Source organism: Dryas octopetala, chromosome 8 (genome assembly GCF_963921425.1).
Source record: "Dryas octopetala chromosome 8, drDryOcto1.1, whole genome shotgun sequence".
Classification (NCBI taxonomy): Eukaryota; Viridiplantae; Streptophyta; class Magnoliopsida; order Rosales; family Rosaceae; genus Dryas; species Dryas octopetala.
The window spans coordinates 12638274-12654865 of NC_141373.1; the positions used below are offsets into that span (position 1 = coordinate 12638274).

The 16592-nt window shown below is 33.0% G+C and overlaps 1 protein-coding gene across 2 annotated transcripts; it reads left to right on the forward strand.

Moving 5' to 3' along the window:
* Window positions 1–1116: 1116 nt before the first annotated feature.
* On the forward strand, window positions 1117–13420 carry LOC147277326 (uncharacterized). Of its 2 annotated transcripts, XM_086253186.1 has the most exons (14): window positions 1117–1213; window positions 1341–1500; window positions 2430–2503; window positions 2880–2963; window positions 3063–3143; window positions 5651–5731; window positions 6994–7086; window positions 7928–8101; window positions 8246–8313; window positions 9461–9512; window positions 9914–9967; window positions 10052–10144; window positions 11611–11677; window positions 13077–13420. In XM_086253186.1, exons 2-14 carry the CDS (start codon window positions 1359–1361, stop codon window positions 13166–13168), a joined length of 1155 nt encoding a protein of 384 aa, XP_086109312.1. In that variant the 5' UTR covers window positions 1117–1213; window positions 1341–1358; the 3' UTR covers window positions 13169–13420. The 2 variants fall into 2 exon arrangements, with proteins under 2 accessions (XP_086109312.1, XP_086109311.1); XM_086253185.1 differs by having other exon boundaries at window positions 1135–1500.
* Window positions 13421–16592: the final 3172 nt, after the last annotated feature.

Consider the following 16592-nt stretch of genomic DNA (forward strand, 5'->3'; position numbering starts at 1 on the left):
GCCCATACATAATAATTAGCCTATGGTCCTCTTATTTCACTCTCTCTACTTTTGGATTTCTTGGACTTTCCATCACTAATATAAAGTAGAGAATTTGATGAACGCCCAATAATTGGGTACCCTAAACCTACACGGCTACACGGCTACACGGCTACACCTACATCATATTTAAATATAAAAAATTAAAGTGGCAAAAAAAAAAACAAAAAAACAATTAAAAACCAAATCAGATAAAGGCCCGAAGATAAACAAATGAAACTGAAAAGTCTAAATAAAACGGCCAAGTTGGAAAATGAAATTTGTGACCTAGTTATTGGATCTCAAATTAGTAGCCAAACTAAAAAATTATTGGATCTCACTATTTTTATTAGCTAGTTAATCTTAATTTTTTTTAATTGATTTTGTTTTTTCTTGATAGTTATCAACAGTTTATTGGAAATTATCAACAATTATCGAGTATTTATCGATTATATAGCTGGACCAAAGTACATATCATCAATTACATTATATCTATTTGTTTTGGTCGACAATTATAGACTATCCATCCATAGATTATAGACAGAGAATGGTAGTTTACTTTGCACATGCTAAAATTTAAGAAATGATAGATTTGCAAAGTGGTTATTAATAAATGGGAAAAAAAAACATTTTTAGTCCTCATATTTTACTCGGACAACATATTTTGTGGTTTCAAAATTCTATATTTGATACATATATTTTATGCTTTTTGTAATATGAGGATAATTTTAACAAATTTAAAATTTCAATTTTTGTTTAAAAATAAAATTGAAGATTACATACATAATTTTTTGAGAAAAAATTTCATCTTAATTATAAAATATCCTTAAATTGTAAACAATATAAATCACAAAAAATAAATACGAAATTTTGAAACAACAGTTACCAAATTTGTTTCCATAAATATGATTGAGAAAAGCAAATTAAGTAGAAATCATTAAGGAAAGGAAAAAAAAGAAGAAGGAAAGAAATCATTAATATGAAGAATACGTGGTATGGACCAATTGACCATCGGACGCCAAGGTGGACCGACTGGAACAACAAACCAAAACCAACAAAAGAAATATAGAATTCCCACAAAAAAATGAAAAATAAAATGAGAATTGCTACTTTGCTAGAACTAGAAGAGGCTAGAAATTAAAAAACAACACACAGTCACAAAGCGTCGACTCATTCCCTCTGGACTCTGATCCTTGTAAGTGCCTTCTCTGCTGAATCAGAACACAGGCTCAGAAGCCTCTCTTCTTTTTCTCCTTCCCATCTCTTTATTCCTCGTGCATAGAAAAGGGAACAGTGAATTGGGTTTTGAGAGTTTTGTGCAGCACAGGCCCCCAACGGCCATGGACAACGTCTTTCAGAAGCTGAGGAATTTGGACGCCTACCCCAAAATCAATGAGGATTTCTTCAGCCGTACACTCTCCGGTGGCGTTATCACCCTCGCCTCTTCCCTCCTCATGCTCTTCCTCTTCTTCTCCGAGCTCAGTATGCACCCTTTTGCTTTTTTTTTTTTTTGTCATTTTTGAACTTGTATTTGCTTTTCTAATAATTCAGAGTTGCAAAGAAAGTTTAGCAATTGTAGCATCTGGGTCTTGCTGGATTTGGTTCTGTCATCTACTCTTAATTTTCTTGGAAATGGGTCAACTGGGTTTTTTTCATTTTCCTATTAGGAGCTAAAAGAGCTTGGCACATATGGCCTGAATTTTCATTGCTTTCAGTTTTTTTTTTTCCAGCATTAGTAGTCCATTACGGCACAAGCACTGTCTTAGTTATGTTGAGTGTAGCTTTGGTTCACTCCATACATTTGGCTAAATGATATATTGGTCAGGAGTTGGATATAATTGGGTTTGTGTTTAAGACAATTTAAAGTAAAAAGTTTAGCGCTTTGTAGCTTTATTGTTGGATAGTGTGTTAATTTTTAGGACTTGTAGTAGGAAAGTCGAGCTATTTGGCTAATCATATTCATAGCTATATGTCAAGATCAATAGGTTTCTGATAACTTGATGTGTTAGATGATGAAAGGCCTTATATAATTTTTCCATAGTTCCTCCTCTCATTTTGCTTAAGAGCAAGGCTACTTCAGCAGTGATCTAAGAATTATAGATTTTAGCATGTATTAAATGTAATACTTTTATCAACTAAGCAGGGGATACTTATAATTGCTCTATCATATGAAATTCCTTTAGTAGCCATTGATAGATCAAGGGGTCAAGTCTATCAAAAGAAAAAACAGAATAATTTTATTTAATTATATCTGTTTGTAATGCTGAATTTTTTTTTCGTTTCTATTCATGTGTGCATTAATCATATTGGATGAATGCTTGGGTGCGTATTAATCACAATTGTTCTGCTGCTCTTTAATGTTTCTAAGCTGTAATTTATTTAGTCATGCTCTTACTTGTTTGTGCTTGCAGGATTATACTTCCATACTGTTACAGAGACAAAGCTGCTCGTAGATGCTTCAAGAGGAGAAACGCTACATATCAATGTAATCATCCATTTATTTCTGCTACACTTCCTTTTGGGTAACATATGTTCAGCTCTTCATTTTCCAATGCATCAATTTGACACTATTAATATAAATCCTATCATTGACGGAAAAAGAAAAAGAAAAAGAGAAAAGATAACCCCCAAACCCATAAAAAAGGGAACACAATAGTCTAGTATGTAATATTCATCTTCACACCATATGAATATTATGATGCATGTGCCTCATATTCTGAATCCCTGCGAAGACCTGTAACTTGTTGTGAGGTCTAAATAATTCTTTGCAAGTTACAATGGTTACTTTGTGAAATATTATCATGCATAATTGTTAATGATTATAGCTTTATTGCTTCTCCATTTTTTGTTTGAAACTGCAGTTTGATGTAACTTTTCCTGCTATTCGATGTTCATTACTCAGTCTCGACACGATGGATATTAGCGGAGAGCAGCATTTTGACATAGTATGTACTTCAAGCAGATGCTTCTTCTTCTTCTTAACTTTCCTGAATTTCATGCTTCTTATTTTGCTAATTCACAATATATGATACATCTACTTGCAGCGACACCATATAGTGAAGAAAAGAATTGATGCTCATGGTAATGTAATCGAAGCTAAGAAGGATGGAATTGGTGCACCAAAGGTTTGTTGGAGCAATTTTCTGGCATTTTTTTATGCAAGCACTAGTTACATAACTTACATGACTTGCATTTTACTCCCTTACTGTCTAGGTTATGTGCATTGGACATAAACATGTAGAAGTACAGAACACTTTTCATGCACACACAGACACAAATATCATTTTGCATAAAAGTAGATATAAGAATTCGTATGCTGTGACTTTTCTGTCTTTTGACCTCATGGCTCTTTGTGGGTGTAGCTAGAAGAAAATTACCAATGCGTTCACTGTTAGCTATAATATTATTAAGGCTCAAATACAAAATGCACCCACCAACTATAGGTGGTATTTCAAATTGGTCCATGAACAAAAAAAGAGAAAATTACAGATTTGGTCCACTTATTTTATACCTAGTTCAATTTTGGTCCATAATCTTTTTTAAGTTCTGTTTTGGTCCACTAATTGTTTCATTTGTTCAGTAAAGGTCCAGATTTGTGACTTTAAATCCTTTGGGTTGTGTTTTCTTCAATTATAATTGAACTATAAGTTATATTTCATCATTTCTTAGTCATAAAAACAAATTTGGAGTATTATAATCTAAAAGAATTGAGATTGGGTGAAGTTTGAAAAATTAGCAGTTTCGGGTACCCTACTTTGGGGTCAATTATCTTGAGTTTTAGAACTCCAATTTGAATGATTTTTATATGGTTGTAAAGAAGAAATACATAGCTTCAAAACAAGTATATGTTCGCTGAATTTGGATGAGATTTGATAGGATAAAAAGCATGCCAAATTTGAGAAAACAAATATGGACCTTTACTGAACAAGTGGAACATTTAGTGGACCAAAACAGAACTTAAAAAAGATTGTGGACCAAAACTGAACTAGGTATAAAATAACTGGACTAAATCTGTAATTTCCTCAACAAAAAAATGTTTCAGATTGGTCCACTAACTAATAGAAAGCTACAAAATAGCACATCCATTATGATTTCCGTCAAAAAAGATAGTTAAATGCCACTTTAGATAACGATGACGTGGATTTTATGAATGATGTGGACACCAAATTTGCTCCACATGGATTAATAATGTCATATTGATTTAAAAAAACTTTTAAACCCTCTAAAAATAAAATTAAATATGACATCATTAATCCATGTGGTTTAAATTTGGTGTCCACATCATTCAAAAAATCCACGTCAGCACTGTCTACACTGGCATTTAACATCCTTATTAACGAAATTTGTAATGGATGTGCTAGTTTGTAATTTTCTATTAGTGTACTAATCTGAAATATTTTTTTATTCATGAACCAATATGAAATACCCCTATAGTTGGTGGGTGCATTTGTAATTGAGCCTATTATTAATCACATGATTCTGATACTTTGGAACAGCTTTCTAGCAGATGCTTGGCTGCCTTTGTGAATGGAATGACCATATGTCCTCTTATCATAGCATGTGCAAGTGCTAGTGCTTGACATTTTTGAATTAGTATGCTTCCTGATGCTCTTATTTTACCACCTACATGGAAAAATGTGCTTAAAGAGATACATTCTAGTTTTGGTACCTTAAGCACCGCTCCATTGGAAACCTGCATTTAAAGGCAAGGTACTGTTCAACTTTGTTGCACGAGCAGTATACAAGAAAAACACCTAATAAAAGACGACTAAGAGTCTACAAACTGAAACAAAAACTTCTCAGTGGAAACAAATGAGGAAAACATTATCATCCATTCATAAAGGGAAGATAAGGCCTAATGTTTGTTTTCTTTTTGAAAAGTAATAAACTTTTATCAACATAAAATTCCAATCAGTTCAAACAGTGGACAAGTAGTCATATGGCCAAATACATCCAAAAGAGGAGGCTTAATGTTTGTTTATCTCCCTATTGGTGCATTATGTGTTAAAAAGGACCACCTATTTCTTCCTTGTCTTATAATGTTAAATCTGTGGCATAAATTGTTTTTGGAAGCTAATTTTATGCGGGCGATTCCCAGGTTAAGCATCTCTATGCTTGTTGAGAAGCATTATGCCTTATGGAGGTGTTGTGTGCTGGCTATTTTGTGGGTAGTCTGGATGGGACAAAATAAGAGGGTTTTGAAGGTTCTTTGGGGAAATGGAGGGCTTGTGGGACAAAGCTAGTTATTGGGCATCATTATGGGCTTCAATTTTCTCTAATTTTTGGGATATACCTTTTTTTCTCATTCAAATGGAAGGCGATTGTCTCTTAATTCTTTTGTTATGTAGTTGTGATGTGTTGTATTGCTATTTTTGTGTTATCCTTTTAACGTTTTTGATTTTTATAGCAGCTGGTAGGTTAGAGGTTTTGAACATTTTTTAAATGTGGATAAGCTAGTCCACTATACTTGTATCTTTATCATTATTCAAATGAAATCTTGTGATTCTCATAAAAATGGTAAAGAGAAGAATTAAAATAGGTAATATATAATCTATGTTTATTACTTATTCCTTGTTTGCTCAGTGTTCACTGACCATTTCTTTTGATTTTTATTTTATTTCCCCAAATGCAGATTGAGAAGCCCTTGCAGAGGCATGGTGGAAGGCTTGAACATAATGAAAAATATTGTGGTTCATGTTATGGAGCAGAAATGGTATAATTGATTTTCTTCTGTCCCTTTTGCTGCTATAATAGTTCTCATAAATTTGAAGCATGTAAAACTTCTACATGTTAGGTAGAAATGTGGAATGCCAAACTTGTTAGGTAAAAAGTTAATGGGAAACGCTTCCTTGTAATATGATGTAATCAAGGATGAAAATAGGCAGTGAGGATAATATCGGTACTCAAATTTACAGATGTAATAGATGAATATTTCGATATTGATGTTGGTGATTGTCGACAGAAACATTGAATATTTTCTTCAAAACGTGGAAATTTTAAATGAAAGTTTAGGAAATGTTAAATCCATATTCAATGCATGTATTAAGCAAATAAATTTCATAAAATACTATGTCTGTGATAAGTATATGATCCCTCTTTTTAAGAAAAGGACGGGTTCACTCTTTTTAAGAAAAGAAAATGATTACATGTAGGCTCATCCCCCAATGCAATATGATGATTCGAACCGTCTATTTTTTATGTCTCCATTTCAAGAATCATCCTTACAAAAAACAAGCTTAATTAGAAATCATTTAGTCATCTAATTGTGATCAAATATGTAGACAAATATAGTGTCACCGATAAGCACTGAAATGATCATGCTCATAATCAAATGACTAAATCATTTCCGATTTGGCCGAGTTTTTTACAGAGATGATTACCAAAGGGAACCTAAACAATGGACTTTGGACAATTTAGATCATTGTACTACATTGTGAGATGGGCACAAAAATGTTGTTCCTTTCTTTACTTAAAGAGAGATATCCCTCTTTTTAAGGGGACTCTATATATATTTATGTTCTCTTGCTCTACATATATTATGTTGCTAGACTGTGGATTTGGACCATTGATTAGGTTTGCTGTTGATTGACCGTGTAGGCCAAGATTAGGTTTGCTCTTACTCTATATACATGCACATATTTTCCACTTATAAAGTCTCTTTGCATAAATAGTTTCAGGTTTGATTTAAATAAAATTTTTCTAAATTTAACCAAAAACTTCTTGCTGGTGTGTTTGTTAATAAGTTTGCTAATCTAGATGTGCTTGAGCCATATTTTGAGTTTTGGAGTCCATTTCAATTTTGTTTTAGTAGTTCTTTTCCTTCATTTAGGAATCCAACTCCTTGTTGGTTAAAGGTGGTAATTTCCTGTTAAAGGCCTTTTGAAAGTTCATAGAGAATTGTTTTCAAGTGGCTTTCCAGCTTTTTGTGGGTGTGGTTATGGATTGTTTAGATGTCCTTGTTCTCTTCTTATGCAGTTGGATGATGATTGTTGTAACACATGCGAAGAGGTTCGTGAAGCATATAGGAAAAAAGGTTGGGCACTGACGAATGTTGATTTGATAGACCAGGTGAGTCCTTTTGAGATACTTCTGGATATTTCTTTGTGCAATCTCATTGACTGACTGATGTAGGATACAAATTAGCTAGGAACCAAGATCAACTTCAGAATTAATTTAAGCTTCAAAACTCATCCAGCATGCACACCCATCCACATATTAGGAAATTTAAAGTATGAAATCAGCATGAAACAAGTTAATTTAATTCCTGCATTAAGTTCCTAAAAGTATAAAAAAAAATTAGGTGGATTCAATTACCAAGCAGACTCCTCTAGTTTACGGTTTGTTCAAATTTCAATGCAAGTCTTAAGTCCTTTATAGACTGCTGTGCACAGAGATTACCAAACACTGGATGACAAGCTGTATGTAGGATTCAAACTCAGGTTTCGAGACAAAGGAAAACAATGTAGGATTGCTGGAAATTTTGATAATGAACATGAACATAGGAAAAATATGATTATCATGGAACACTTACTTGATATGCCAATGGAAGATTAAGAAAAGATATAATAATTTAACTTCTTAAAAAGATAATGACAGAGACTGGATTCACTCTGGGGGCTTCACATCCAGACTTGGCTGCACCAAAATTTTCCATCCCAGGAAAATTAGGGACTTCTAACTATTTCTATGATTTGGCCATGATACATTACTTTTATGGTCTTTGCACAGACAATTTTGTCAATGATTGTTACTTAAACCTCCAGAAATCTCCATCTGGGCATTTATTTACTGAATTCAATATAAACACGGTTGCATTTATGTGTCCATGTAAAGTTCCCAAGCTTGGGAAGTTGTTGAATTTTCTGTGGCATTATGTTGATTTAATTTTTTATGCCCTTATGGCTTCCAGTGCACACGAGAAGGTTTTATTCAAAAGATTAAAGATGAAGATGGTGAGGGATGCAATATTGAAGGATCTCTTGAAGTTAACAAAGTGGCTGGTAATTTTCATTTTCTACCTGGAAAAAGCTTTCACCAGTCAAATATGCATGATTTGCTGGCTTTCCAGACGGATAGTTACAATGTAAGGAAAATTTTATTAATTCTTTGGATGCAAATAGAATTATATTATCATGGAGTTTAATACGAATTTAGCCATCTTTCTTTGCTTTTATTTTATTTTTTCTGTTTTCAAATAAAGAGCACAATTGTTTGAATGTGTCTACAGATAAGTCACAAGATCAATAGATTAGCTTTTGGTGACTACTATCCTGGTGCGGTAAATCCCCTTGATGGGTAATTGTTTCTTTCTATCCTTCCCTAGCTATTTACAATTTTAGAAATTCTTACTATCAACTTCTTCAAAATCTGGACTTTCGGGTATGTTGTAGTTTAATAGACAATGTTATGTTCATGCTTTTACATAAAATGTTATGTTACTATCAACTTCTTTGGATGCAATAGATTATATGTTATTGCACTGGATCAATTTTTTTATTTTTTATTTTGAGAAGAAACGAATATTATATTGGTCATGAGATTAAAGTTACATAGCAGTGGACATGGAGTCCTCTACAATAATTAAGCAAACAACAAACAACCCAAAACAACAATGCCACAATTTCCACCACCCAGAGCAAAAACCAACCACAAAGACCCTCAAACCCAACCCCATTAGCGAACTGCAGCTTTCCAATCTAAAAGAATTGCAGAAGAAGAGCTTTCCTTGAAAACTGTAACCGAATCCCATAGCGAGTATCAAAATCTGACCTCATCCCAAAGTTCATCAACCCTCAAACCATTGAAATCTTAAAAAATTCTCATGTTTCTTTTCATCCACATAATCCAGAAAATGGTTTGAACATTGCACTCCGTAATACTTTGGCTTTCTTCCCCCTATTAGACAAAAACATGTATTTCACACAACAAAGAAAAACATTTCTTCGGTATTAGCCCATTTCACCCTGAATTCCCTAAATAAATTCAGCCACAATTTCAATGCCAAAGGACAACGTAGAAAAACATGATCAGTCATATCCCCATTCTCTTGCACATGATACACCAATGCGGAGAAAAGAATGTCCATGATCTCCTCTAAATCATTGCTCACTTATGAACACCAATCTTTACATTTGAAGGAACCCTTGGCCCTCATACAAACACTGGATCAATTTTGTTTCTCAGGCTGGAATTTGCATTTCTATGTACCATTTTTTGCTTAATTTTCCTTAAGAGTGCTTTCTTTTTGCTGAATTATCTTTCTGTTGATGGAATGGGTATTACCCTTTAACGGAATTTGATCTATTATGTAAAAGTTTATGTTAGTCTTTGTTGCTAGGAAATTATTTAAGAAATTTTGAATCATTCAGATACTACTATTTGTTGTATTTTTTTTTTTTTCACTTATCTAGCATATCCCCTAAAATTCTTACTTCTTTTTCAGTGTACAATGGATGCAGGAAACACCAAATGGTATGTACCAGTATTTCATCAAGGTTGGTATTATCAGGAAATTGCCTTGCTATATTCTTTCCCCTAGAGAGGAGAAAGGGAAAGGGAAGGGAGGTGGGGGAGGGGGAAGGAGGGAGGGAGAGAGGTATTTGACCTAAATGAAAAAACATGTGTAGGCAATGTTTGGAGAGTTCATAACAAAAAATGACACAAAAGAAGAACCGATTTTTTGTAATCAGATATTTGCTTCATTTAACTGAAATATTTGGCGCTTCAGTTCGACTGATGATAAAAATTTCCATGTGTAACTCTTATAAATGTCTTCTGGAATTTATTGGGTTTGTGTGACTACACAGGAGTGCATGTAAATGATTACTCTCCTGTGCATGCTTGCAGTTAACATTAGTTATTAAGGGTGTTTAGACACTTACCATCTACTTCGCAGGTGGTCCCTACGCTATACACCAATATTAGAGGCCGTACTATCCACTCAAATCAGGTACTGTCATGCTTGCTGAATCTGCTTGGTCTGTGTTATTCATCACTTCATGCCCTCATATGCACTCACATATGTCTGGTATAGTACTCTGTGACAGAGCATTTTAAGAGTCCAGAGTTGGGACGCTCTCAACCACTTCCAGGAGTTTTCTTCTTTTATGATCTTTCTCCAATTAAGGTGCGTTTCTTGGTCCACATCTCACAGGCTATTGTGAAATCATATTTAAGAGTATTTCATGATTACGCTGATCCCTCCACTTACCTTAAAATGGAAATAGAAGATTTCCTTATAAGGTAAGTGGAGGGAAATAGAAGATTTCCTTTTAAAAATCATTTGCAACCTGCAATCAAGGACTACACAAGTCTGTTCATTTCATGCTTCATATTGGTGAGTATAAAGCCAGCAAGCTTGGAAAGAACAATAGAATTATTGAATGGTTTAAGCACCTGAATTTTAAAAAATCAATAAGAAAAAATCAGTGGGAATTGAACCCCTAGCAGAAATTCAAAGTTTTTGCCAGTTCTAGAAATATTCCTTTATTCAATTATAAAATTGTGCTTTTTTATTAGAAAACAGATTTTTTTTTTTTTTTTTCGTTTTTCTAGGGATAATATGGGGAGGGAGAAATCACAGAACCACTGATCGGCATGACTGAGTAGAAGCTATAAAGAAATATAGAAAATTGACCACCATGCCACACTGCAAAACCCTACAGAAATTTTAAAGGCCGAACCCTACTTAAATACCACTTCCCATATACTCACCTACCCAATGTTGGACAAGGTCTTTGGCAGAAAGATATAATAGTATGATATAACATTTCCTATGATACAATGAATGAAGAAATAGTCTACCAACTATTTATTAGGGGTTTGGTTCGGAGGTTTATCGGTTTGTGCCTTTGTGGGGTTTCTTCTCTCCATCTTCAACTAAAGCTTCCAAGTCTAAGTTTTGGAAGGCAGGTTGTAGGATAGTTCTATTTTGCTTTTGGTTAAGGTTTGTTTTCTATCCCGTCTGTTGAGAAGTGTTGTATTTCTGGTGACAGGCACATTTCATAAATGTCATTTATAGTGTTCAAGAATCACTATAAGCTTAGGAGAATTGTCAAAACATTTAGAGCTTACCAAATAATGGAAAATAAACAAAATGTTGTGGTGTGTGTCAATGGGCATAGTGTGCATCTCCTCCACTGTATTGCAGTATTTAGTGTATTTCATCTAATGAAATACATTTAAATCACTACTGAAAAGGAAATGCTAAATTCAAACCATCATCGAGTACATCCACGCTGACATGAGTAACCAAACATGAATATAATAATAGTGTGGAGGCCAGCAAAGTGAGAAGGATTTGAACAATTCTTTGACTATGGAAAAAAAAAAAAGTTGGACTCTAGTGTAGCCTCGGGAGTCTTCTGTTGGACTCTAAGGATTCAAGAAATCTCATCCTGATTTATACAATAAGAAAGAGAAGTGTACTTTTTTGGGTCTACTAAGAAGAGTGTATACTGTGAAAAATATCACATAATTGTCAGCTTTACATACATCAATAGTTATTAAAGTGCCACATAATCATGTTATTGTGGTTAACTCAAGGATGATCTGCCTTACAGAAAATCTTTACGTTTGATCCATGTGTTGCAGGTGACATTCAAAGAAGAACATGTTCCGTTTTTACACTTCATGACCCATATTTGTGCCATAGTTGGAGGTAATACCAACTCTTCCCCCCCCCCCCCCCCCCCCTCTCTCTCTCTCTCTCTCTCTCTCTCTCTCACTTTCTCTCCTCTTTCTCTCTCCTTCTCTCTAATTCCCCCCATCCCCACATGAATTCATGTATATGTTTTTGTATATGAGGTCCCGAGTTGGTCACTCTTTGAAAGTTGGATATGGATCTAAGTTTTACCAGACAGTATTTAATAAGACTTGAAATAATAGTGATTATGCTTTCTCTTTTTTGAATTTTTTCATTATATAACCATTTCTTTAAAAGTATATGCAAACCACATGCCTAAACCTTCTCAACTCCTTGATTTTCTACAAGACTAAATTATTTATTCATTAATTCACCACATTACCTAATTTCTTATTTTGTGACACTGATTCTGAATGAAGAGAATTGTTGAGTTCATGGTTGAGTTGCCCTACAGCCTTTTCTAGTAAAGTACTAGATCAATATTTTCCTCAATTTTCTCTGATTTCAAAAGCTCATTGAACTTCAGCTTAATAAGAGATTTTGGTTGGTGGATTATGAAACTGCAGAATTGGAAGGCTTATGTACAAAATAGTAGAAAATATCTGCAGATAAATTTCAAGTTAATCCAATATCTATAATCATTCATCTATGACTAGGTTGCATTAAAATTAATATTTTTCTATAGTAAATTGCATCCTCTCACTCTCTCTCTCTCTAACATCTTTCTTCTGTTATTTGTCCTTGGTATTGCTTCCTTTCTTATGTTCTTTGTCCTGGGTATTGTTTTCTTTTCTTTTTATGTTATTTTCCCTGGGTATTATTTTCTTTTCTTTTTTATGTTATTTGACCTTGGTATTGTTATCTTTACAATTGAAGCTTACATCGAATTCAAATAAATTTATTTACTATTTTTGGTTTAGAAGAACATACTTATAATGATCTATCTAAAAGAATTACCATTTATTTTTTCTTCGTTTAAATGTCTCTGTATGTTTCAAATATTTAAGAATTAATAACTAAAGATGTTTTCCATAATTAACACTTGAACAGAAATTATGTTTTGATTCTCTTATTTAACACTTAGATTCAATATTTTTGCCTCTAGCATATAAATAATGAAATGTCATGTTTTTTTCTGAATTGCGATTGCAACTCCCCATATAATGAAATTTCCCTAGGTAAAAATAGCCTTAATTGTTTAATTACTTCAGTTCTTACATGCTGTGTCCCAAAAATAGGTATTTAAATACGTTAAAATATCATATATCTTCAAGTCCTAATTTTAAATTATACTCGGATTTTATTTTTCTCTATTTTCTTCGATTGTGGTCCTACCGTACTAGGTTTTCTTGGTTATGTTTTCAATTACTCTCATACTTCTAACGAGGGATTTATCTCTTGAATTTTTGTGTAGGTATATTTACCGTTGCAGGACTTGTAGATTCATTTATATATCATGGTCAAAGAGCAATGAAGAAAAAGATGGAAATTGGCAAATATAGGTGAATCTGACAGTTTGGTGTATGCTGCTGCCTTTTAGAGACGTATCAATTACAGTGCCTGATCATTGAATTATTCCCTCCCTCTCTCATGTCACTTGATCACAGATTATGAACAAATAGGTCTCGATTAAAGAACGACCGTTAATTTTTTGAATTCATTTTGTTTAGTTTAGCCATATGTAAGTTCAGTTAGTACTTACCAACAAGAGAAATTCAGTTGCTAATTATAAAAGTAATTTCATGTGTTCATTTTGAATTCATCTTATTCAGTTGAGACATCCTACATCTATGGTGTATAATGAAAGTTTTATGATATATTAAGATATCAATCTATGCATCAGTTTTAGGAGTTGTCATAAGATGTTGATCTGTAAATCTGTAATGGAAGTCCCCTATGGTATGAAATGTTAGTTTTGCTGGTGCAGACTCAAGTTTGACACTGTCAACTAGACTTTACTTTTTTAAGACTTTATACTTAATCCCAATCTGTTAAATATATATATGTATATATATATATATATATATACATATCAAATTCGCCGTTTTTTTATACAGCCTTACTAATAATTTAGTTAATTATTACAATAGGTTATTCCTAATTAGACATGACAGGCTAGTTTTTTTTTTTCTCCAATTTTTTTAAAAAATTAAAAAATTTATACTTGAAATGGAAGCTCATTGACTGCCTTTATTTCCTCAAAATTGCTAAAACACGAGAATTTTATGAACACTCAGAATGTTTTGTTGAACACCAATTATCAAATTTGAGAACACTCAACCATATTTTTCAAATATATCAAAACTAACCCAAAACATTATATTTTATTTTTTTATTTCTTTAAAACATAAAAAAAAAAAAAAAAAATCTAAACATAAAGCAAAAAAACAAAAAAAGAGATGGAAGAAACCATTGGGGAGATTAAATAGCAGAGCAGGGGGAGGGCCGGTGCAGGCATGATGGGAGGGCATGGAATGTCGACATGGGAGGGAGGGAGGGAGGGACTTCCTCCTTTGTTTTTTCTTTCTACTCAATTTCAATATTATTAATTTTCAATTTCTGAAGTTTTCTAAAAATTAGTCTGTAATTTTAAACCCTCTAGCCATCTAAAAACCCCAAGGCCATTCCAAACTTCCCAAAAGCCCCTAGCCATTCTAAAAACTCTCCCAAAACCCCCTGCCATCCACATAACTGTAATTATTTTTTGTAATTGTTTTTTTACTGTACTTGTATTTTACTGTAATTTTTTTTAATGTAATTGTTTCTGATTGTAATTATTTTTCTTACTGTAATTGTTTTTTACTGTCATTGTTCTTTTATTGTAATTATTTTTTTAATGTACTTGTTTTTTATTGTAATTATTTTTTAAATTTTTTAGTTTTTTAACTATAACTGTTTTTTATTGAAATTTTTTTTATTGTAATTTTTTTTTATTGTAAATGTTTTTTTTATTATAATTTGTTTGTTGTAATTGTTTTTTATTTTGTATTGTAATTAGCTGAAGATAACTATGAGGTTTTGGGAGAGTTTTAGGACGGATAGAGGGTTTATAATAAATAAATATCTACAAATCTGGTTCTAAAAAGAAGTTTTCTAAAATTTTATTATTATTATTTTAAGTTTGTACATTTTAGTCATTTTTCTACTGAGATAATATTGTTATTGAAAAAAATAAATTAAGATTTGGGTGTCCAAAGACAAATTTAAGTTGTCCATTAAGGTTTCCTGTAAAATATATATATTCAAACATCCATTATTTCTCAAAACCGGCACTCTAAACCACATATTCAACACGCCCATGGTTTTTGCAAAGTTGTCGCTCTAAACCATGTACGCCCATGGTTTTGCAAAACTGCCGCTCTAAACCATGTACGCCCATGGTTTAGCAAAACTGCCGCTCTAAACCACGTACGCACATGGTTTTGCAAAACTGTCGCTCTAAACCATGTACGCCCACGGTTTAGCAAAACTGCCGCTCTAAACCACGTACGCACAAGGTTTTGCAAAACTACCGCTCTAGAACATTCTACTCGATCTATAAATTGGCTCAAGATAATAAGTTGATGCACACAACTGGTAATCATATCTTCTACTCTAATTATTTGTTGTTTTCGTAAGAAAAATGGTTGGAGTTTTTGAGGCCTTTGAAGGCCAAGATAAAGAAGAAGGTGAGGCTAATGGAGAGTTGGAGCCTGGAGGGCCAATCGTACAATTCTAAACTAATAATTGGAGCAATGATTTACCAGAGGTATATCAATATACATCTTGTTTTATCGTTATTTTTTCATGTTAATTTATTCACACACGCGTAAATATATTTATATAACTTGTCGTTCCTTAATTTTCTCCCCCATATGTGTGTGCTTTTTTCTTTTCTTTTTTGTGTTTATTGCATAAAATTTAGTTTTCCTACTTCCTTTATGGTAATTGTGTTTTATATTTGCCCTTCTTGTAATTGTGTTTTAATTGTGTTTTAAATGTTTTAAATGTAAAACATAAAGACAAACAGGGGCCGGCGGGTCGCTCTTCAACTCCTACTGCATCTCCAAAAACCAAAACCCAGTACCTTTTGGACTGTGTGTCACAAATGCAAGATGCAATACGAGTATCTAAGAGTGTACCTGAATCATAATCTTCTTTGCCCCAATTGCTATATATGAAGCATTTTTGGCAACAGAGATACCTCCTCCACCTACAAATGGTTCCCGGTCATCCACCTCATTGAATTCATCACAGCAGCGGCAGAACTCAAATCATGAGACTGCTAATAAAAACACATCCAAAAGGAGTCCAGCGTCGTCGGAGGAGCAGCAGTTTGTCATAAAAAAAACAAGTGAATTTATATGTATTTTTCTATATGAATATGAATCCAGTTATGTTTCATTTTTTTCCTAAAGTTGAATCCAGTTAAGGAAAAATCTATTCGGGTATTTGGTAAACGATTTTGTTTTTTGGTTTTTTGTTTAGATCTATGGACGTAGTACTAGGTAAGCCATGTGGGAAGGTTGTTGTATTGAACTACAATAAAGCCAGATATCATGTATGCTGCTAGCTTATTATTTAGATTCATGCACAAGCCAACTCATATACATTATGGTATGGAGTTGCAATAAGAATCATAAGATATAAATATATATAAGTTTCAATTGACTTTGGTATCCTGTATGAAAGAATATTGTACCAAAATTATTTGGATTTTGTGATACAACACCATCAGTTTTACAAATTTTAGAACCCTGTATCTTGCTCAAAATAACAAAATTCTTCCAATAATAGTTATCTTCCATAAACTGACCAAGCCATTTATTCATTTTTTCAATCTAAATAACCCAATTAGTCATTAAGACCCAATTAGTCATTTTTTTAATCTAAATAACCCAATTAGTCATTAAGACCCAAAGACCGAGCCTAGCCATACCACACCTATAAA

Coding starts and splice junctions, on each gene's coding strand:
- LOC147277326 (XM_086253186.1), top strand. CDS start 1,359: ATGGACAACGTCTTTCAGAAGCTGAGGAATTTGGACGCCTACCCCAAA. Junction 1,501..2,429: donor CCTCTTCTTCTCCGAGCTCA/GTATGCACCCTT, acceptor TTGTGCTTGCAG/GATTATACTTCCATACTGTT. Junction 3,144..5,650: donor ATGGAATTGGTGCACCAAAG/GTTTGTTGGAGC, acceptor CCCCAAATGCAG/ATTGAGAAGCCCTTGCAGAG.